This window comes from Castor canadensis, chromosome 11 (genome assembly GCF_047511655.1).
Source record: "Castor canadensis chromosome 11, mCasCan1.hap1v2, whole genome shotgun sequence".
Lineage (NCBI taxonomy): Eukaryota > Metazoa > Chordata > Mammalia > Rodentia > Castoridae > Castor > Castor canadensis.
The window spans coordinates 18,909,488-18,932,822 of record NC_133396.1 but is presented as its reverse complement, the minus strand read 5'-3'; the positions used below and the strand labels follow the sequence as shown (position 1 = coordinate 18,932,822).

Below are 23,335 nucleotides of genomic sequence, written 5' to 3'. Positions count from 1 at the left end.
TTAGGTGGTGAGCTGCTGCCATCTGGTGGCTGATGTAGAAATGGCTGGGGACCCTATGGGGAAGGAAGCCTTTGGTTCCCTTTTGCCAAAGGCCAGGGAACCTCCTCCTCCTCCCACCATCATCTGCAGTGTGATGCTTCTTCCAGGATTTCAAGGATCCAAGAGTGAGCCCTGGGTGATAAGTGGGGACCTTGAGTATTGGTTCCCAACCTGCCACTCACTGTGTGACCCTGGGCAAGGACACTGCTGTGTGTGGGCTGAGATGTCTAGTGGTGAGATGGAGTAAACTGGCCATAATTAACCATAAGGGGCCCAGAGCCTGTCAGGAAGCACCCCCATCCCAAGTCCTCTGCCTAGACACCAAGAAGGGGGTGGAGGCAGTGAGGCAGAGGCACATGTAGAATAAATAGAACTTTATTCTTTATCCAGTAGATCTCAGTGGAAAGTCCAACAGTAACAGGTGCACCAGCTCCAGGGACGAGACCCCAACCCCTGGGCTAGGAAGGCAGGGCAGACCCAGCTCCCCCAGCCCAGAGGTGCAGGGGCAAGGGGAGGGAACCCCCTGTAGGCCCGTCCTGCGGGGCAAGGAGGGGGCACAGGTGTGGGGTGGACAAGGGCAGGCAAGGGAAATGGAGGAACTCAGGCCAAGTGTGTCGCCAACTACTGTCCACAGTGTGTGTGTGTGCGCATGTGTGTGTCTGTGTGCCTGGGGCACCATGAGATGGGGTGCTGGTGGCTGTGAGGCTAGGGGCAGGGGCAGCTCAGACCCCTTGGCCAGCCCCTTCACAGTGGGACTGGGGGCTTGGATGATTGGGCCCTGGCAGGCAGACAGCAATGAGAAGCACTCACCCTGCAGTCCCAAGGGGCCCCAGTCTGGCCCCTACCCCTCTTGGTTGAGGGAGAAGATACCAAAAGCCAGCTGTCCCTCCTTCCAGGGGCTGTTGCTGAAACTGCCCATGCCTAGTGGTTAGGCAGAGGAAGAAGGGAGCTGGCTGCTCCCTCTGCACAATGGAGAGGAAAACAGCCTTGGAAAGTTAGTAGTTCACAGTATTAAAGAGAAAACTGAGGAGAAAAGGCTGAGGAGGAGGGTAAAGGGGCACAAGCACATGGAGGGAGAGGGGAGCCCCTCCCCTCCCCAGGACCCACCCTTTCCAGCTCTGGATCCAGCTCCCCCCAATACACAGCACAAATTCCTTCAGTATAAATGTGCTTAAAATGAAAATTCTTATTAAAAAATCAAAACAAAAAAATTAAAATAAAAACAAAACCAGCAAGAATTAATACCTGGGGGTTGGTATGCAGGATATGTACAGGGGAACATCCCCTCCCCACCCGGGCCATCCCTCTTTCACCAACCGAGGCAGGGAGCAGTTCCCCAACTGGGGAGCAATGGCTTGTGAGTTCAGAGAACAGGGAGCCAGGTCCCGGCGTTGCTGGTGATGAAGATGTGGCAAGGTGGACAGGACTGTCTTGACAAGCAGGCCAGTCCAGACCCTCCTTTGGCTCTGCCTTGTCCCTGGTTGTCAGCCCTGGCTGCGGGAGAAGGAAGTCCATCGCAGGCCCAGACCTCTGTCCACACAGTTGCTGTCTCCTCCCTCCTGTTCTCAGGAAGGTCCTCAGTTCTGTCTGGGAGGACAGGTGAGGGCAGAGCTGGTGGGGGTCCCATGGTTGGTAAAAGGCAGAAAAAGCCAGGGCAGGGGCAAGGGCTGCGTCCATGTGGTGCCGTGGTCACGGGGAGTGGGTGGCCGGGCTGCTTCTGGTGGAGCTGGGACTGAGGCTGGGGCTACAGCTGCCAGGTGGGGGAGCCAGGCCATTCCCTTCCCGTCCCCCGCCCCCTGGCTGTCCGCTCAGAGTGTCCAAGCCCTCCGAGTTCTCCAGCATTTCCTGGATGAGAGGCGGCATGGAGCCGGGGATCTCCATCTTCAGCGTGATCACTCGCTCAGCCCCTGCAGGAAGGGAAGGTAGAGATCAGTGTGCCAGCCCAATCCTGACCTGGCAAACTCTGACTGGGAGAGTCACTGGAAGCGGGAGGACCAATACCACCGGTATGGGTATCTACCACACACTACATGCAGGACTGTTATCTGACGTGATCTGGCATCCTGAGCTGGCTCCAACACCTGAGTTCCCAAGTCCAGGGATGTATGGCACTGAGATGAAGCCATTTTCATCTTGGGCTCCACAGGTTGCACTGCCAGCTGGGTTTAGCCCTGGGTCCATCCTGTGCTGTGTGCTGTGGATTACCAACTGACAGCACTATACACTACCGCTGTCCCCACTCCTCATATGGGAAAGTGAGGTTCAGAGCCTGCTAGGTGACCTGCACACGGATGACACTCCAGCAGTCTTAGCTATCACACAAAGGTGGTGGTAGGAAGGTTTCTAGGGACAAAGTCTAGACACAAACAGGGACACAGTGGCTCCAGATGAGCAGTATACTGCTGGGCACCAGCAGTGCTGGGTTCCAGCCTGGCTGTAGGCAACCAGGTCCCAGGCCAGGCATGGAGGCTGACCTCCCTTAAGGCCTGGGAGACTCACCCTTGGCACTGATGCTTCGCAGGTCGGTGATCTTCATCAACATCTTGGGGAACATGTGGGGGCGGCTAGGCCTCCGCTTGCGCACGTAAACCTTCAACGCCTCTAGCAGCGGCTCCTGCAGCATGTCCACCCTTTCTGGCTGCTCCAGGTCCTGCCGGTCTGACAAACACAGACCATCCCTGAGTAGCAGCCCTGGGCCACCCAAGAACACAGCTGCATTCCCAGACATGGCCACTGGGGGGCAGATCTGCCCAAGCCACAGGAAGGGCTGCTGCATGCTCTCAGGGGTGCTGCTTTCAGGCAACTCCCAGCAGCAGCGGGTGTGCCTCTCAGTTGGCCAGGGCAGACAGAAGCCCTCAACTGTAAGCAAAAAGGAGATGGAGGCAGTGGCTTCCCAGTCCTCCCCAAAAGCCCAGTTGATGGGAAAGGGACCCAACAGGCAGGGCCATCCTTGAGCAGAGGATACACTGCCTGCAGGCCTCCGCAGCTACTCATCATTACTTGGAAAATCAGTGTGACATGGCAAAAATCACAAGAAAATAATCACAGCAACCAATATTAACTAGGTCTTCCTGTGAGTATGATGCACCTTAGGTATTATCTTAGTCCTCCCTCATCGTTTTTGTGCCCTTGTATGTATGTATTTATTTAATTTTTGCATACTTAGGTTTGAACTCAGGGCCTACATCTTGAGGCACTCTTTTGTGATGGGTGTTTTGTAGCCTGGCTTCAAACCAAGATTCTCCTGATCTGTCTTCTGAGTAGCTAGGATTACAGATGTGAGCCACCAATGCCCAGCTTATGTCCTTATTTGACAGAAAGAGAGGCTCAGAGCTTAGCAACCTGCTTGTTCACAGTCACACAGCCGGCAAGGACTTGAATCTGGGCGGTTCTGACCCTCACTCTTGATCCCCCTAGAAGATTCTGTGCTGTCCAGAAATAGTGAAGCAGAATTCAGGCCTTCATCATTTCTGCCTTGCTGTGTGGTCACAGATCAAATGCTGCTCCTCTGAGCCTTGTGTCCTTCCCTGAGAGGGACCTGACAGATGATGGCTGAGTTTCTCTGTGGGAGAGGCTGGGGGAAGGGGTCTGTACCCCCACCCTGGACCTACACCCTGCCCCAGGCCCCCGCCCACCTCCACAGATGAGGCAGATGGCGCTAAGCAGCCCAGTCTCTGCATCATCCATTTCCAGGGGCAGCAGCTGGTTGGCGAAGGCAAAGACCAGGTCGGTGAGGGGACCGAAGCCAGCGTTGTGCATCTGGGTCCGGTTCAGGGTCAACCCGTCCGAGAAGGTCATGGTGTCCTGCTCGGGCGTGTACCGCGTGCAGATCCGCAGGATCTGGGTGCAGAGAGAATACAAATTCAGGGACTTGAGCCCCACCCACCCCTGGCACTCCAGCACCAGCATCCCTAGAGGCCCCTGGCAGGCAGCCAGAGCACGGCTGTCCGACGGAATTTTCTACAATGATGGAAAGGTTGTGTCTGCACCATCCAACACGGTAGTCACCAGCCCCATGTGGCTACTGAGTACTTGAGATGTGGCTAATGTGACTGAGCAATTGAACTGAGTCTAATTGTAATTAATTTAGGTTTAAACAGTCACATGAGGCGAGCAGCTACTGCACTGGGTGGTGCAGATCTAGGTCACCCTGTATGCATGCAGAAAATTCAGCGGAAAAGGAACTTCCAGGAAGCAAGAACAAGATGGATCTGTGACCACAATTCCAAGACAGAGCCCCATGGAGATGTATCAGCCTGAACCATGGGATAATTGTGCCTCTTGCATCCAGTCATGGGGATGGCAGGCTGCCCTTAGACAGCAAGTTCTACACCTCCCACCCCACCATCCTCCCTACAAAGTTCCAGGTTCCCCACCCTGGATGTGTCTGAGAAGGACAGGTGGACTGTGACCTTGTCAAGGACGAGAGAAAGGAGAGTCCTTCCCTGAGCCTCAGCTTGGGCAGCTACCTAACACCCCTGCATCAACAATTTGGGCCACTGTGGCTCCACCAAGTATCTCTGTTTCCCGTGAATCCATCATCTCCTAGCAGCAAGCCTTTCACCTCCTGCTCCTAGGAATGGACACCCTTCTACCAACTCCAGGGACATCCCCCCAGAGCCCCAGTAGCTGTGGCCCTCCTCAGCAGAGAGGAGACATTTCTCCCCGCCATCTCTGCCCAGCACTTATCAGCAATGCAACATCTGTTTATTCCTGTGGCCTCCTTCTCTGGGAGGTTTTCGAGAGAGAGGAGGCTATGTGTTCACCTCTGGGCTCCTGATGCCCAGACTAAGGGTCTAGCCTTACAGGGGACTATTACTACAGACTAAATAGAGGGATGGAAGGTTCGACAGACACAGAGGGTGAGGCTGGACAGCTGTGAGCATAGGTGAACCCATGCACACCTGGGTGCTGAGCAGCTCAGCAGACAGGTAGACAAGTAAACGAGTGAACAGGTGGACGTGGGACGAAGGTGACGATTTGGGTGGTGGGCAGTTGGATGGGTGGATCTCAGATGTATGTTCAGGAGGGCTGATATTCGGCTGAGCAGACATCCTCTAATGACAGGAGCAATGACCAGGGGGCGGGGGGGGGGGGGCAGACCCTCACCAGGATGTCCAGGCAGGCAGCCTTGAGGAGGGTGATCTGGTCAGCAATCGTGAGGGTGGTAAAGCCAGGCAGCTGCTTGGCAAACTCCACAGTCTTAATGATGCACTTGGTGGAGAGTTCACTGAACTTGTCCCAGAGGTCAATGTCCAGAGAGACACGTTGTTCTGAGCTGTTGTTCTGGGGGAAGGAGGAGAGTGAGGGCCTCCTCCATGGCACCCTGGCCTGCCCTCCACCCAGCCTTCCGCTTCCTGACAGCTGCTTGGAGGCAGGGGCAGGAGGAAACACAGGGGAGGTGAGGGGAGGCCAGAAGCCTCTGCCCAGGGTACAGGGGAAGCATGGCGGAAAGGGAGCCGTGAACACACCGCCCAGTAGCCGGGCATACCGTAGTGTACTTGCCCAGCTGGCAGAGGGCAGGGAATGTCTCCTGGTGCGCTTTGCGCACCTTCTCGATGAGCTCCCCCACCTCCGGCGTCAGCGTGTAGCTCTCGGAGCACTCAGGCTTGGGTGCCTCTTTCTTCTTCTTGTTCCGGTCATTCCGCACCGCTGTGGAGGACATGGGGCAGGTCAGAGGGTGGCTGCTGCAGTGCCCACCCCAGGCCCAGGCCTAGTGTTTCTTACTAGCCAGAGTTGTCAGCTGCTGAGGTCACCTGGCTGGTGTACATGCACACACAAATACACAGTAAGCAAGGCATCACCACACACTCTAGCCCTCCATGCCCACCTGACCCACACACCAAGTCCTGTCCCAGGGACCTGTGAGCCCAGCTGTGATCATGCACTTACTTGCCTGGGGCAGCCATGGTGCCTGGCCCTCCCATGCATCCACCCCAGCCCCACATTCCAAAGGCCCATTTCCGGGGCCAGCAGTGGTGCAGACCATGTCCCTTCTCTGTGTTCTGCCTCTCCTACTCCACACAAGGTCCTGCTCTGGCCTCTATGCCCCAGCCCTCCTGGCAACATTCTCTCTGGAGGTCCCTGAAACTGGCTCAAAGCAGCTCTTGGGGCTCCCCAGGCCCTGAGTGGGGGCTGCAGGAGAAACTCTCGGCCCATTAGCCTGGGAGCTGACAAATCACCAGGGGCGCTGAGCCGCACACACCACTCGGCTTTAAAGAAGCGATGGGGTCGTTACCAGCCGATTATCCCAGACACACGATCATTCACAGGGCTGTGGTGGTGGCTGCTGACGCGGGAGGGAGGAAGGAAGGGTGGGGGTGGGGGACCAGGGAGGGGGTGGGGGGGGTAAGGGGGGAGCTGGCATAATTTGGAGATCACTCATGTCGATTCTGCAAATTCAATAAAGTGCAGGGGAGAGAAGGGAGAGGGAGAGGGAGAGTGGGGGGATAATTTGGGAAGAGAAAATTGCAGCTGTGACAAGACGTTTATCATTCGGAAGCTTTAATTCTATTGAAATGGCAGCTGCTCAGCTCCGGGGCACAGAGCAGCAGGGAGAGGGGAAGGAGGGAGAGAAAGGGGGAGTTGTTGGTGGGAGGGAAAGGGGGTCCCCACCCTAGTACTTCTGCAGTGAAAAGAGTGGAAGGTGGCCAAGGGAGGAGGTGATAGCCCTTCAGCAAAGGGTCCCAGGCCTCCAGTCCCAAGCTGTCACCCACTCTACAGCGAGGAGATACCACTTCCTGGGCTCAGGACCAGGCTCTCAGCCTCCTGTGCAGGATACTCCAGGTCCCTTCTGCTTCTGTCTGGGGCTCGCAGTGCATGAGTCAGAACCATCTCTCCCCTGTGCCCCCTCCTCACTTCCTTCTTCACTGCAAAGGGCTAGCCCACAAAGGGCTAGGGGGTCCTGCAGCCCCCTCCCCCACTCAATCCCCCAAGGCTCAGGCTCCATGGCAACGGCCACGCAGACAAGGAGGCGTCTGTCAGCGTCATTTATCTCTGACATCATCAATCACCGGTCACCACGGCAACACCCATGATTCAACACAAGAGGGTCTCCCTGACCTGCCCTCCCTCCCTCCCATCCTCCCTCCATTTCTGCCTCAGCTGAGCCCGAACTGGAAACCCCTGTTCCTCTGGGAACCTGAGAAGCTCAATTTTCTCTTCCAACTCCAGATCCCAGGCTTATCCAGACAATGGCTTCTGGATCCTTGTGCCAATCCAACACACATAAATACCAGCCTAGAATCCCCCAGAGTTCAGGCCTTCCCTTAAGATGCACAATCAGAAAACAGGTATGCTACAGAGCCTCACCCCACAGCCAAGCAGGGCCTGAAAGAAAGCCATCCTGGGAGCAGATACACATGCACACACATGCAAGGACACATGTGCAAGCACACACAGCCAGATGTACAACTGCAATAATTGTACACTGTGCTCAAGCACTGACCCACACATGGACACACACATAGCCAGACTCAGACTGATCCTAGCAACTATACACAAACCATCCTTAACCACCAGACTGCCTGCCACAGCATGCATGTTCACACATGTGCACACATATCCACACAGCCCTGCTCCAGTGGCCTTCAGGAACACTTCAGGCTCCACTGTAGTGGGGTTTGGCCCTCCCCGTAGCACTCACATTCCTTGGACATGCCCACTTCGAAGCACTTCTGCAGCCGGCAGTATTGGCAGCGATTCCGGGTCACCTTGTTGATGATGCAGTTCTTGTCTCTGTGACATGTATATACCATGTTCTTCTGGATGCTACGGCGGAAGAAGCCCTGGGTAGGGAGAGGGGAAGTCAGGTCATCCACACCCACAGGAGAAGGAGTGCCTGGCCTAAGGTCTCAGCCTGGGGGAAGAGTACCAGGCCAGAAAAGGTGGGGAGATGACTCACCTAAGAGGACTCATTAGCAGAATCCCAGGCCTGCCTCAATCCCACAAGGTGGCCTGGAGTCTTCCCCCCACCATACACCCACATACCCAATTCTCCCCTTTTGAGGAAAAGGCTGCTGGTAAGTCTGAAACAGGAACACATGAGGCTGAACAGGAGAGAAGCAGAGCTCTGAGACCCACAGCCCAGGACTCAGAATGCAGGAAGAAGACAGCAGGAAGAGGCCAAGAAGGCAAGGAGAGGTGCATACATGTTCACAAGTACTGGGGAGCAAGGCAGCAAAAGTGATATTCACCAACCAGACCAGACATGCATGGAACAATCAGAGAGAGATACAGGCTGTCAGGGCTCCACACTTAGGTCAACACAGACAGACAAACTAGGTAGGAATAAGCCAGGAACAACCAGACTGGACCAGCAGTCCCACAGTCTGAGGCCTGTGCTTTGCCCTTGATCTTTGTCTTACATCTGGGGACAGGTTCTCCAGACTGAAGGGTAGCCCAGAGTCCCCAAGTCTTGAAGCTGTATAGCTTCTAGGCCCCATCTCTAGAGGGGGGCAGAGGAGGAGGAGATGCCAGCTGTGGGGAAAGATACAGCCACATCTGTACCTGGAGCCCAACACTGGAGCCCAGGGCGTGAAGGGGAGGCCAAGGCAGGATGCCTGCTCCTAACTGCCTCCCACCAGGCTGCCATAGCAAACTCCAGGCAGGACCACTGGGGGCAGGCCTCCTTGGTCCCCAGCCAAGAATCAGTTGGCATCTAGCTCACCATGGCAACCTGGGCAGCGGTGGCAGAGCAGGTATACACCCTGTCAGCTGGGGGATGGTGACAGGGAGAAGAGTTCAGGCAGGAGGGGACCTCTGGTTTGGCAGATCCCTGCTCATCTGTGGAGGAGGCTCTACTGCAAGCATCCCTCCTCCAGGGCTGCTGCCAATTTGCACATAGAAAAAGGATGGCAGCTTCAAGGACATCCCACACCCCAACTGCATACTCAGGATCTGGCAGTAGGGACATCCCATTTATCCATTCAAGCCTGTCCTTCTTGAGGACCCCACTCACCTTACAGCCTTCACAGGCGCTGACCCCATAGTGGTAGCCTGAGGATTTGTCTTGACAGACAAAGCAAGGCTTATAGATGCGGGGGAGAGGGGGTGGCGAGGGAGGGCTGGGTACTATCTCTTCAGAACTGCTGCTCTGGGTCTCAATGGCTAGGAGAGAAGAGGGTAGGGTCAGTTAGACACCCAGGTCACCATCCTCAGTACCCTACCCACCCTGCCTCCTGGTCTCACCCAGGAGCCTCTCCCACCTTGCCACTGCTGGCAGGATTCAAAGTCTGGGCAGGGAATTATCTCAGGAAAGTCCCCAGCCAGACTTAGGGAAGGAAGCTGCCAATGAAACCACCAGCCCCCATCACTCCTGTCTGCCTCCCAGGCCCAACCTTCAACCCCAAAAATGTCAGATTTGTGTAAATACCTGGATATGCTTGGAAGGTGTATGTGGGGGGTGGGTAAGGGTCAAAGCCCTGGTACTTGGCCAGGTCCCCCCCAAGTTAGGAATGAGTTAAGGCTTGATGAGGGGGAGGGAAGAGGACACAAGCTGGGGATGAGGAAACTGGGGTCAACAGGATATTCAAAGCTGGCCACTCCCTCACCCCTCTACTTCTGTTCCCCCTTCCAACCCTTATGCCAGCAACCACAGCCCCTCCTTCACCAAAACAATCCCTTGGCCAAGGCAGGGTCCAAGGCAGGGTGTGCAAAGAAGAATCACAAAATGTTGGGGCACAGCAGGCAGACACACCCTGAGAATAGGTATGGGGATCCCCTGAAGACAGGAAGAAGAAACCCCATGGCCTCCATAAGCCCATCACTCTTCCCCATGTCTGGAGGAGGCAGCATGACAAAGGGGGTCTGTTCCCATCAATGCTCTGTCTGTCTGGCCTCAATACTATGTCGGGTAACTACCTCCTCCCCTCCACTCCTGTTATTCAGCTCCAAGAGGGCAGCCAGGAGGGGGTGACCCAGCCAGCAGGGGCAGCCCCCACGGGCTAAGCCTCCCCAGTGCCTGGCTCCCTGCATATCACCCTGGACAGAACAGAGCTGCCTGGGTGGGGGCTATCTGCACCCAGAGCCTGGGAAGCTCAGGGTACCATGTGCTAGAGAAAAACTACATACAGCAGGGGCAACTCCACATTCCCAAGGGGCCACCCAGCATCTTCCCAAGACCTTTGCTATGTCCACTTGTTCGAAGCCAAGAGGGCTGAGGATGCCTCCTTGATAGATCATGGATTGATTCCTCATACACCCCAAAATCCCAATTAGTTCTCCTCCAGGCTCGGCACATGAAGAACTGGCATTTAAAGGTGTCCACAACTCTTGGCCAAAGCACCTTACAGCTCTGAGTCCTGTGGCCCCAAAGGCCAAGAATAGAGGTATGAACTTAGGATACCACCCTTCCCTTACCTGCAAACACACAAAGGCTGCCAGGCAGTTAATGACAAGGAACCAGGCCAACAACCTTGGCAGGGCTTTCCTGGCTCCTAGTAAGGCCTGGGCACCACTTCCATGGACAGCTTGGCTGACCAGTACTACTGTACCCCCAGGGTCCCCTTTCCTGCCTAGGTCTATGCCTACACCCCTGTCATTCTAGCAGACTCCTCACTGACCTTTCCCCAGCTCTCTGTTCCTCACCCCAATACCAAGATGCAGAGGCCTGGTTTTCCCCCACCTTATTCTCCCCAGGCCAGACAAGCAAATCAGACTAGCAAGGAGGCCAGAGAACAGCTGCTGGGGGGCGGGGTTGGGGGGCCTGGGTAAGGCCAGGAGGCAGAGGGGTGAACTACAATGGAGTCCTTTGTTGTACTAACTTTTTCCAAGACGTAAAGGCAGTAACAATAGACAATCTAGACTGGGGGGGGGCCATCAAGGACAAGGGGGAAACGGCCTAGAATCCTGGTCAGCATTCCAACAAGCAGAGGAAGAGGCACTGACCTCCTTTCCCCTACTAACTCACCCTTTGCCCTGGGCCCTATCCACCATGCCCCACCTCTAAAACGTACCAGAGCAGAGAATGAGGACTGAGGGAGTTTTGGGGTACAAAGCGGAGTGAAGGGAGGGAAGGAAGGACACAGGGAGACAGGGGATCCAAGAATGAGGAGCAGACAGCTCTAAGCCAAGAAGAAACCAGAGGGGCAAAGGCCCATAGAAATTTGGAGCTAAGGCAAAGTCCAGAGGGTGTTTATGGGGCTGAAAGAATGTGCTTTTTAAAACTGATTTTTGGCAGGATGGGGGAGATGACCCAAGGACAGGGCTAGTTAGGGCTGAGTGAGGCCTCTTTTCAGCCCACCCCCCTGCAGCTGCCTGGCTGCCTGCCGGCCTTTGAGGCTGTAACACTGGTTTGCACCCCCACCACCAGCATATCCCCACCTGTCACCCAGGTAACATGGCTCTGAGGTTTCCAGCTCTGCCCTTTGAACCTAGAGCCTGGGGCCCACACCTCCTAGGGCCTCGGTGAGTAGCTGCAGAAGTTGGAGGGGTTCCGGGACCCTCTTAGTTCCTGCAAGTGCTAAGACACAGCCTCTGTACAAACAGGTGAGGGGGAGTCACCACTGGGGAGGGACTACCCTGGCCTGACCTCTCCTCTCTAGAGGCCCCAGCCCACAAATCTCTCCTCTTCCTGCAGAACGACTCAGGCTAGAAAAGAACCACACCTTCTCAACTCAAAGTTCCAGCGCCCAGCGTTCCCTCCCGAAGCCGCTGCCAGGGTGCCCCTCCTCCGCTCTGGAGTCCCCACGCCCCAGAGCCATTCGCAGGCTCGCGCGCAAGAGGCCAGTTTCCTGGAGGAGATCAGCAGGAAATCAGCCGGGCCCCAGGCCAGCGGCTCCCCTCCCAATCCAGCTGGCGCCCTCTCCTCCGCAGCTCCCCTTGCAGCCCCTGGAGAGGTTGGGGAGGGGGGCGCAGAGCCCTTTACGCCCGTCCTCCTTCTAGGGGTAGCTCAGCGGCGGCGGAAGAAGACTGGAAGAAGACTAGAGCCCAGCGAGGCCAGCGGCTGCTCCCGCATCCCGGATAAGCATCGCTCTGCTCCCCCTCCCCCACTGTGGGCACCCACGTGCTTTGCATTCTTGGACGTCTGGGAGAGGGCGGAGGCGTGAGCGGCGGAGATTGGTGGGGGACAGATGGGGAGCTACATCCTGTGCACCCCTTGTCCTCTAGTTCACCGAAATTGGGGCTATGAAGAGGGAGGCAAGGTCCCCAGCAGCTCTTCCCACAGCCAATGGTGTTCACTTCCCCGTCGTTGGTGGAGGCAAGGAGGGAGTGGAGAATTTTCCGTAAGGGGGCTGGAAGGCGACTCCAGTCACCTATACCCACCAAGGAGTTTCTTCCAAGCTGGTGACACTACCCCATAGGCAGGGTCTAAGTGGCCACCTTCAGACTCAAGGTCCTTCTGCGCACCTCAGAGCAATCCCTTGTCCCCATTGCTGACACTGTGGTGGACACAGACACACATCTTTAGCCTACTGAGGGGAACTGGAGGCCAGGCCTCTGGCTCTGCTCCCAACCCAGACTGAGTGTGTGGCCAGGTCTCCACTTCCCCATGTCCACTGGCTGGGGGAAGCAGGGCTCACCACACGGGCTGCCTGCCCGTCTCTAGCGATCCTCCTCCCCTCCAGTTCTGGGCCAGGAAGAGCTGAGCTGTCCCGTAGGCTAAGGAAGAGACGGGCTGGAGCCCAAGGGCTCAGATCCCTTAAGTGTTCTGGAGAAAGCAGTGGACCGGGTGGGCCTGGCAGCCCTACCACATTATCCTGAAAGGGGTGGGGGGGATGGGAATCTTCTTCCTCCAGTGCTGAGATAACAGGGAGGGTCCTGGTGTCACCTCTCCTTTTTTGTAAAGCCAATGATTGCTCACCCCTCCTTCCCAGTTTGCAACCTCACAGTTGATTCTGCCCCAAAGGCAAAGGTCAGGGGGCAGGACAATAGCAAAGGCTGGGGTTGAAGCATCTCTGCAAGGCAAAGGTGGGCTGTCTGCCCACCTCAGGTCTAAAGCAAGGAGGGCTGCAGGTGGGAATGTCCTTTGCCCCTCAACCTCCAATCTGCCAGGTCCTGGAAACTCACTCCACCCCTGCTCCCTGGCAGGCAGGAGAGTGGAAGCAGGTCTGGGAAGGTGGGAGAACCTCCTGGGGAAAGCTGAGACACCTAACAATAACCCCCAAGTGCCAGCTCTCCCACCCAGTGTACACTACCTCCCAGCTGGCATGAATACGCCCAAGTGTGCACCTTGTGCCTGAACACAGGTCCTGGGCTATGCATGGAACCCCTCCAGAGAATGACCCCAGACCCGAGAAGGTGCTTGGCTGCCAGGACACCAGGCTTCTCACCAATGCCTCTCTTAGGGACAGCACAAGGCCTGGTCCTATCTCCCAGTCAGGATAACAAAAGGATTCTGTGGGGAGAGGGGTTGAGGGAATTCTACTCACTTCTAGAGCAGCCCCAGCCTCACAAAGACCAAACATCCCCCAGAAAACAAACACGATTGGGGGAAGCAGATTCTTTGCACCAGCAATTTCTCCCCTCCATTCGCAGGACGGAAGCCTCTAAGATGCCAGCCAAGTGTCTGGGACCAGAACAATCCCAGCTGGACCAGGTGGTCCTCAAGATGTAAGGGTTTGTCAGGACAGCAGACCTGGTGTCTGGTGAAGTTGGCCCTTTCTGCCACACCCCACTGTCAACACCAAAGACAGTGAGTGCTCCCCTGACACCCACTCCAAATACGCAGGGGCTGGGGGCAGCAGCTGTCACACAGCACAGGAGGGGCTTCCCCAGGCTTTGGCTGGGTAGGGTCTGGGGAGGTAGCCACTTCTCCTAGAAGCAGACATGCCGGTAGACAGGACCTTTACCCCAACCTCCAGTCTGAGAAGCTATGGGATCCTAAGTGAGAAGATACCAACTGGGGGCAAGGGGCTGGAACTTACGTTCCTTGGAAGAAGTAAAAGATGAATGAATGTTTCCGTAAAAGAGGAACCCTCAAAGTTCCTCAGTCCTAATACAACAAATAGCGCCCCGGGGTTACTAGGTGGGGGACAACTATCCAGGAAGGGCATGTGAGTTGCAGCAAGAGAGAGGGGGGAAAGAGAGGAACAGAGACAAGGTCCCCACCGCGCCAGGCACGCATCCTTGGGTAAGAGAGGAAGCCTTACCGCCACCCCCATCCCAGCTCCTACAACAGCAGAGCGAGGCCGGTACCTACAGTGGTTTGAGCCATTCCAAAGCGGAGTCCGGAGCGGGGTGGAGTAGGGACCGGGGGCAGGAAGCCCCTTCTCCGGGAGCAAACAGGCCCGGTTCTGGTTATAAAAATCCACCACTAGGAAAGGGTTAGGGGCGGGGGCGAGTGCCCCTACTTCCACGCTCTCATACATCGTCCCCCGAGAAGACAGGAGGCCCGGTTGGGTTAGTCCAGCGCGCTGTCCACCTCACTCAGCCGGCGGCGCCATCCGAGCAGAGTGACTGGGGGCGAGGGGAGCCCCTCGCCGCTACTGGCAACACGGGCAGCGGGGCGCTCCTGCCCAGAAGTGCCCCCGTCTAAGTCCACCGGTGGCTCCGCCAGTCGCAGGTGAAACGCGGCAAGTTCCGTGTGCTGGGAGGAGGGGTCCCTTCGCGCTCCCAGGCCTTGGCCCGAGAACTAAGCGGCTTCACCTCGAGGGGTCTTCTGTCTCTAGTCTCCGGTGTCCGAGGCAGAGTCTGGCGGTTTCCCAAGTCCGCTGGGCGAGGGCGGGATCGGCCCAGGACGGAGGGGGGGCGGGGGGGTCACCGAGCACTTCCTCTTGCCTGCCGGGGCTCCCGTGCTTCTCCCCGGCAAAGATTCCGGGTGGGGGTGGAGACCCCGCGCGGCCCCGCCTCCGCCAGGCCCGGGGCGGCGGGCGGCTTGCTGGGTCTCTAGAGTGCGCGCCGCGGGCCCCCCCAGCCCACGCGCCCCCTCCCTCCAATCCCACCCCCTCCCGCCGCCCCGCCCCGGCCAGGCGCCGCCCCTGGCTTAACCCTTTCCCAGCGGATCTGGGCTCTGGCTGCAGCCGGCAAAACGCGGCAAGGCGAGAGGGAGAGGCGGCATGTGGACAGCAAGTCGGGAGAGCCTTGAGGTGGAGAGAGAAGAGGGGAAGGAAGAGAAAAGGGCACCAAAGGAGGATACGCCGAGTACAGAGGAAGGCAGGGCACAGACAGGGATGGGCGGGCGTGTCCCCCATCCCAGTTCCGGCTCCCAGCCTCCCCTGTGCTTTGGTCAATCCCCGACCCTGCCAGGCGATGCCACAACAGGGAGGTGGGGTGGTCCCAGTGTCCTCCCCCTAACACACACTACACTCCCACCCAGCCCCGGCCTCATTTGCCTAATGCAATGCGGCTGAACTCTTGCTGAACTCGCCCGGCGGCGCCTCACCTCCGGGTGACCCACCCACCGCTGCCCGTGACATCACCCGCTCGCCAACTCGCCCTCGAGGTTCGCCTGCCGGCCCCCCGGCCCGGCCTAGCCCGACCCACAACCCCCAGACTAGCGGAGAGCAGCCGCGGAAGGCGCAGGGCAGGGGTGCATGTGGCCAAGAGTTAGCGCCGCAAACGTGGCGTGCTGGGTGTCCCGTGTGTGACACTGTGCAGCTTTAGCGCTGTGCCGAATGAGACACCCGGCTTGTGTCAATCTGTGACATCATGTATGACTCGGGCCGCCCGCCGGAACCCGACGCAGCAACGCGGTGCGGTTGGCACAGATACAAGCAGAGGGGGGCTCTCCTCCCCACGCTCTGCGTGCTTCCGGCGAGCAAAGCCCCGCCCAGGGTGTCTCCCAGCTGGGGAACCGGGATCCACGGCTGAACGCTCCAGCCCAGGAAAGAGAAAAGGAGGGGCTGGTGCCTTTCACTAGCTCACCACTTCCTCCCGGAAGCCCTCTAGATGCTTAGGATGCCTGTTTCATTGGAAGCAAAGCCTAGATTAGGTAGATCCCTAGAAAGAGGGATACCCACGGATGAGTATCCTATTACCCTGTTCTCTAAAAAGAGGGGATGGGAAATGACATAATGCCAAAGGATTTCCTTCTGAAAGCCAGGCCCTTTACATACGTTGCCATGTAATTCTCACAGCTTCTCCAGGAGGTCTTATTCTTGGCAAGGCTAGGTTGGGTTCTCTTAAGATTACACTAATATAAAGGGTGTAGAGGGAACTTTCTGTTACCTAAATCCATGCTCCTAATGTAGTAACAGCCATTAAGCAAATAATCATGTGATTGATATACAGACAGATACTGCAAACGAAGATAAGTGATACTATGACAGGATAAGTATGCTTTGAGGAATTAATGTAGATTCAAGGGTCAGAGATCTAAAGAAAGTAGAAATTCAGAGTCAGGTAAAGAAAAGGAAGTGCAGGCCCAGTAAAATGAGCCTATGTACACGTCCTGGGGCCACACAAGTGGGTCTGTTCATGCCTGTAATCCTAACTACTTGGGAGGCTGAGATCTGGAGCCTCACCATTAGAGGTCAACCCAGCAAATAGTTCTCAAACCCCATCTCCAAAATAACCAGAGTAAACTGGACTGGAGGTGTGGCTGAAGTAGTAGAGCGCCTGTGTTCCAACAGTGAAGCCCTTGAAACCCCAGTTCCACCAGAAAAAAAAGTAGAATCATGGGGGGAGGGGGCGGGTGGGAAAGATGGTATCTGGTGTACAGCTTTTTGTTTTGTTTTGTTTTGCATTGGGTAGTTTTGGGGATTGAATTTACAGCCTCAAGCTTCCTAGGCAAGCTCTCTACCCCAGTCCTGTTTTTAGGTCTGTTTTGTTTTGAGACAGGGTCTCCCCATGTAGCCCAAATTGGCCTTCAACTCTCCATCCTCCTGTTTTTGACTCCTAGGAGCTAAGATTACAGACATGCATCACCACACCCAACTGTGGTGTACAGACAGTGAAGATCCTGGGACAGCAAAGTAAAGAAATCCACCTACTGAAGGGCAGGGGTGTGGGCTCCCAGGCGAGGGCACGGACTGCAGATGGAAAGCCAGGGTCTGGAGCAGGTATGCAAGTCCTGAAGTGACTAAGGCTGTGCCTTTGGTATCTTTCTGTCCAATGATGTAGCTCCTGTTAGGCTCTGTGATCACAGCTGAGATGCTAAGGCACCTGAGACTTTGTCCCTTGTGGTCAGGAAAAGCTCTCCCAAATCATTCAGTTCACAGCAGGAATGGGGAAACAACTTCGTGGTAGAGATGAGTGTTGTAAAGAGAATAAGGAGCCACAGGCATTCAAAGGAGGGAGGGAGACTGTGGCAAGAAAAGGAGAACATCTGTGAAGGCTTCTGGAAAGAGGATTCAAGATGTTCCTTGAAGGATGGACAGGATTTCCGAAGCCAGAGAGAGAAGCTGGGGTGAAATGCCTGTTCTGGGCAGCAGAAAGGTCGTGAAGCAGGTCAAGGCAGAACACAGTGTTCTGGGGCAGTGGGAGAAGAGGGAGAAAAGAAAGGCACTGGTCAGGGACAGGGGTAAGACCTCAGGGTGGCAGCTGTCTGCATGCCTGGGCCCCATCCTGCTTAGCCTCATCCTCCTCATCTCCATTTCCTCCAGGTCTTTGTGCTTAGCAAGCCCTAGACAGGTGTGGGTTGAACTGACCCCAACTTGTGCCAAGCAGGGTTCCCTCCTATTCCTACTTCTCAACTGGAGGGGACAATAAGCAGGAGATCATAAGGCTCAGTGCCAGGTGGACATCAGGTCCTAATACAGGGTGGCCAGTCCCCAAGACAATGCTTAGCTCCCTCCTGCCCCGGGTCATTGCTGCTCTTGCAAGGTACTTGAAGTTCATAAGACCATCAGTAGCAAGTGGGTCACTGTGGCCTCATAGCAATCAGCCCAGCCTGAGGCGGATTCCGAGACTTGCTTTGAAAGGAGGAAACAGATTTAGAGAGAGGTTGGGTGACCTGCCCAAGGCCACACAGGAAGAACGTTTTTTAAGGCAGTTGGGGGAGGTAGGAGTAGAGGGAGTCAAGGCATCTTCAGGCTTGTTGACAGTTCCAGAAAACCAGAAGTCCAAGTGGGGAGAAGAGGACCTCTATCTTTGATTCAACTACAACTAAGTGGCCTTCAGTCTCTCTAGGCCATTGAGGGGAAAGAAGTCACCCCACCCCAACATGATTTGGACAAGGGCACCACTTCCTTTTTCCACAGATGCTACCCCCATACAACAGTCTGAGCCTGCACTGGCACAGACTCATAGGTATACAATGCTTCAGGGCCCTGGTTAACCAAAAGGAAGACAGGTTTCCTTCCCTGAGTCCCCCTCCCTCAGTCCACATAGGGATCCTGCCTGGAGGGGGCCTGTGCATTATCTTTGATGGAAGATAAAAGGGGAGGGGGCCCATTTTCATCGAAAACCCCTGTAATAAAGGTCTGTGGCTGACACTGCATTTTGGACCCCAGGAAAGGAACTGCTAGGCAGCACCCCCTCCCTCTAGACTGTCTTTCCCATTGTCCAGGGAAAGAGTGGGAAGAGGGAGGGAGGGAGGAAGCACAGTTTGCAAAGGGGAGGAAGTGACAGGAGAGGAAGAGGAGAAAGGCACACCCCCTCCTCTCTGTCTCCTTGCCCAGGCCATTCCCTAAGTCTCTAGACCGGCATCCAGCAAATACTTGGATGGAAAATCTGAAGCCACCCTTTTCAGGCTCTGGTTCCTGCTCCTCTATTGACTGCTTCCAAATTCTCTGCCCCCACTCCACAAATTGAAACAAAATAATAAGAACTGTAACTTTTATACTCTGTTCCTTCAGTGTCTGTCTTAAGATGGGAGGAAGCCACCCGTTTAGCTCTGCAAACTCTGAGGGTTGCAGTGGGCAGATTCGGGGGTGGGGTGGGTGTGAACAGATTGTATCCACAGCTTCCAGGACAGGATGGAGATCTGGCCCAGGCCCCTTATCTCTTCTTTCCCTCTAGACTTCAGGATCCAAAACAGAGAGGAGGGGGCGTGGCTTGAAGGGAGCCTTCCCTGCGCCCCCTACTGGGGAAAGGCAGGAAGTCCTAAAGCACAGGTAGGGCTTCAGCAATGGAAAATGGGGTTGCAGCCTTGGAGGCCCCAGCCCCTTCCAGACTCTTGACACCTGGCAGTGCCACCCCCCACACACAGTCCCTTCCCAAAGATCCCTATGTGGATGGTGGGAAAACAGCAGCTTTACCAGCTGAGGCTGGTTCTGTGTACCTTAACACCCTCCCCCCGCCATCTGTTTCTCCTGGGTAATGGGGATAAGGTCCCTCCTTGTAGGGGTGAAAATCTGTAAAGCACAGATAAGGTCTCTGACCCACGGAAGGTGGTCCACAGCCTCCTATTCTCTCCATCTCCCACCTAAAAAAGACCCTCATCCCATGGCACAGGTCCTAGGCACAGAGCTGAGTGTTTTCCTTTGATGATCTTGCTTAACTTAGCCCTCTGAGGTGGGTTCTGGTAATATTCTTGTAGTACAAATGAGGAAACAAGGTCAGAGAGAGCATCACCACGCAGTAAATGGAACAGATATCCAAGTTTTAACCTCGAAACTCCAGTGCCCACTCCAAGCCCCTACCCAGTCAGACCCCTTTGCCCACTGAATTCCCAGGGTGGGCAACAAGGGAAGCCACCTCTCTCTCCAGTCAAGAGCAACCACAAAGAGAAACCCTTCCCTCCAAACAGACACTATCAGAAGACCACACCCCCTTAAACTCTTAAACCAAGACACCTTTGCCCTGAATCATGCCCCACCCTCAGCACAGCACACAAAAAGGCTGACAGACATCTCCTCCCAACACCATATTTGATCCTCTCCAAACACACTCAACTCTGGAACCCTCTCACCTGATACAAGCCATTAATTCTCTTCTCAACACATACTCAACCTTGACCCCCCCCCAAAAAAAACCACACACAACCCTGACCCTCCACATAATGCAAACAGAATCCTAAACCTTCTCAGTGAACACCAGTCCTGAGGCCAAGCCCCAAAGAGCAGTCTTGCACTATCGCTGGGGCCTCCCCTGGGGGCTCCCTGGAGACTGCAGCAGGACAGTAGCTCCCCACAGTGACCTGGAGAGGCTCTCTCTTCTACAGGCCAGGCCACCTGGTCTCTGAAGGGAACACCCAGGACATCTTTCCCACCTGGGCAGAGGGCCTAGAGCGGGAGGAATCACCACCCCTATACCTGTGCTAGGTGGGGAATGGGAGGAGGGAGCCTCCTCAGGGTAGTTTCCTACAAAAAGGGTGGCAGAGGACCAGAGTATTATCATTGCTCCCTGCAGAAATGGTGTATCACCTCCCCTAGAAATTGACCCCTGGCCAGCCCCAAGCAGGGGCTAAGCTGCCTCCATCTCTAAGGCAGGCGTGTGAAATTTTTTATCTGCTGTTTTACCCAGAGCAGAGGAGCTCTAGTCACCAGGCACCTCCAACTCCTGCAGGAGAAGGAGGGAGATGCCTGACTCCCTCAGACCCAAAGCCACACCTCTGGTCCCCGAGAAGTTCAGTCTGAAGCTGGGAGTCAATGGGGTAGGGAGGAGAAAATTGTTGTTGTTTACTAGGAGATGGGAAACCCACAGGCTCACAGAGGAGGGGGCAGGAAGAGGGCATTGCCTAACCTGGGTGGGGAAGCTAAAGTAGGCTACATTTGCCCGAAATGTGGGCACCCCACCCTGGGAGTAGAAGGTTACCAGGGGCAGGAGCCCTCCCCCACCCACCTCTAAGAAAGAGGAAGGAGTTTGCAACACTGAGGGGAGGGCAAAGCATTTGCTCCACTAGCACAGAAGGGGCAAGAGCAGGGCCAAGTCCCAGACACCAACTTGAGCCTCACCCCCTCCAGACAGTCCAGGCCCCAGGTGGGAGCTCTGTTTCCACCACTTGGAGGACAAGTTGTCCACAGGCTCCAGAATGCAGGACACCCCCCAGCTTCTTCCCCCCTTAAAAATCCCACCCTGGCCCAATGCTGGTGGCTCACGCCTATAATCCTAGCTATTCAGGAGGCAGGGATCAGGAGGATCGCAATTCAAAGCCAGTCTGGGCAAACAGTTCTCAAACCCTAACTCAAAAAAACCCATCACAGAAAAAAGGGCTGGTGGAGTGGCTCAAGGTGTAGGCCCTGAGTTCAAACCCCAGTACCACACACACACACACACACACACACACACACACAAAACCACAGACCCTCTCCCAGCTCTAGTGACCCCAGATCAGATTATGAATCCCACTCCCTTCAAATGTAAGAGTATCCCACACAGGTGCATCTGTCCAATCCCCACCTAAATCAGAACCCTAAAGGCTGGCTATCCCCCATCACCAGCATATACTAGAAGACCAGACCAGAGTCAGGGTTCTCAGACTCCATCGGCCTCACACTAAGTGAGGCACAAAGAACAGAAACAGAAGATGAAGGGTTGAGGAGGAGTAGCAGGGGAAACTGAGGCAGCACCTGTCTGCCCCCTGAACCCAGGGCATAAAGGGGAGGGGAAATAAAGCAGCACAGACACAGAGCTGCTGCTCTTGGCGGCTGATGGGGCTTGGGAGGGAGGGGGCTGCGGTGGAGCCAGAGGAGGCGATCCAGGAAGCAGTGGTGGCGTTGGGCAGACAGCCAGTGTGGGCAGCAAGGCGCCCAGCCAGGGCCTGCCCCAGGGACAAAGAGACTCCCTGGCTCCGGGGAGAGAGTACTGCACCCACCCCGAGAAGGGGGCACTGACCCAACCCAGCCGGGCACACAGGGCAGTGGTGCCAGGCCGCTTGCCAAAGGCTGTGGGAGGGGCAGTGGGTGCCCAGGGCAGGGTGTTCAGTCCCTGCCGGCCAGGAGAGGTGGGACATGTTTCCCAGGTCAGCAGCTGACCGACCAGCCAGTCAGCCATCCATGGCCTGTTCTGCTGCTCCCACCCCCCTCCTGCCCCAGGCCAGGCTGGGCTCCCTCCTCTCCAGCTCTGGCCTGGAGCCCAGCTGGGCCCTGGGGGCCAGAGTTACTGTAAGCGGCCTGGCAGGCCCTGAGCCTGAACTCTGCCAGCTGGCCATAGCTGCCGCCACCTCCCACTACCTGGCTTGGCCAGCCAGGGAAGGGTACTGAGACCCCCTCCCAGCCAAACTGTGACCCTCATGGCAGAAGGTGGAGGCAGAAAACAGAGCCTTCCAAGACCATGCATGTGTCCAAGGCCAGAGTTCCTCCCACACACTTAACCCTATCCACCAGGCTGTCCAGTGGGTTCCTCCCTCCTACCCTCCCCACAAAGGGAAGCATGGGGAAGGAGGTGGAGCTGGCAGGGGAAAAACAAGAGGCTTCAGCTGTGCCTCCTGCCTCCTGGAATCTCCTTCCCTTGGAGCACAGGGTGGGGGTGAGGCAGAGGTGGGGTGCCACTTGCTCTCACTCAGTAGAGCTGTCATATCCACCAAATGTCCAGAGAAAAGCCCCATCTCTGGTCTCTGCATCCAGTCCTCCTAGGAGCTAGCACAGGAGGGAGAGCATGGTTTCATCTCTCCCTCTGCTACCCCCAACATCAAACACAACCACTGTGATCAGACTACAGGCACTGGGACTTCCACCCCCCATAAGATGGTCCCCTTTGTCTGGAGAAGGCCTATGGCTTACTATGCCCCCAACAGAACAGATGTACCTGGAGCCCAAGGTCTGAGTCCTGCCACCGCCATAGCCCCCTCCCACCAAGCCCCCTCCACCCAGACTTACTGGCTGGGGATGGTGTGCTGTATCCACTAACTGGAAGCTGGTGCTGGAGAGTGGTCAGAGCTCCTGGTGGGGAAAGTCCACCCAGCATAGGGGGGAAGAAGAAGGCATAGGGTGGCACTGGGTACCCATTGAGGTGCCCGCCCCCAGGTGTTGGGCAGGAGCTGCTATTGCTGGCCATGCCAAGAGCCAGTCAGAAGAATGAGCACACAGTCTGGCAGGATGCTGCCTTGAGCTTCAGGCCGCCCCTCCTCGGGGCATGGGGCCTGGGCCCAGAGGGGCTCTGGGTGGTCAGTCCACCCCACCCGCTTCGGTCCTGGAACTGCTGTCCAAGGTTAACAAGCTAATCTCAATCTTCTGGATCCCCCACCCAGGTAGGTTGGGGGACGTCCCAAGAGTTGGTCTTTTGGTTCTGTGAGCTGAGAAGGTCCAAAGCTGGCTTTCAGGGCGCCAAAAAGGATGTCACTCGTAGATGGGCCCCAGCTAGGCAGCTGGGAGGGGCCATGTCCTGTGATGCTGCAAAAAGAAGAAGGACAGGTGAGTGGGCACTGAGGAGCAGGCACCCGGGATTCCCCGTGGAGCTCCCCAACCTGAGCGTTTCCCATGGCACCCAGCTGAGCAGACAGCTGGCACCATGCCTGGCTGGCAAAGCCAGCCTGGGAGCAGGGCCCAGATACTACTGGGGGTGGCAGGATAGCACAGCCAGGCTGGGGAGGCAA

General features: G+C 56.3%; 1 protein-coding gene across 6 annotated transcripts in view; it reads right to left on the bottom strand.

The window, feature by feature from the left end:
- Positions 1-398: 398 nt before the first annotated feature.
- Positions 399-23,335, bottom strand: part of Rara (retinoic acid receptor alpha) — a 44,631-nt gene continuing 21,694 nt past the window's right edge. For 4 of the 6 annotated variants that reach the window (XM_074045674.1, XM_074045673.1, XM_020176351.2 and 1 more), the window contains 8 exons: positions 22,620-23,132; positions 8,999-9,147; positions 7,685-7,826; positions 5,531-5,691; positions 5,149-5,325; positions 3,675-3,879; positions 2,539-2,697; positions 399-1,946 (listed from right to left, as the gene is read on the bottom strand). In XM_074045674.1, the coding sequence (XP_073901775.1) occupies positions 1,729-1,946; positions 2,539-2,697; positions 3,675-3,879; positions 5,149-5,325; positions 5,531-5,691; positions 7,685-7,826; positions 8,999-9,147; positions 22,620-22,797 (1,389 nt within the window). In that variant the 5' untranslated portion in view covers positions 22,798-23,132 and the 3' untranslated portion in view covers positions 399-1,728. Of the gene's footprint in view, positions 1,947-2,538; positions 2,698-3,674; positions 3,880-5,148; positions 5,326-5,530; positions 5,692-7,684; positions 7,827-8,998; positions 9,148-14,175; positions 14,734-22,619; positions 23,133-23,335 lie in introns of those variants that run through there. The other 2 variants (XM_020176355.2, XM_074045675.1) reach the window with 2 other exon arrangements.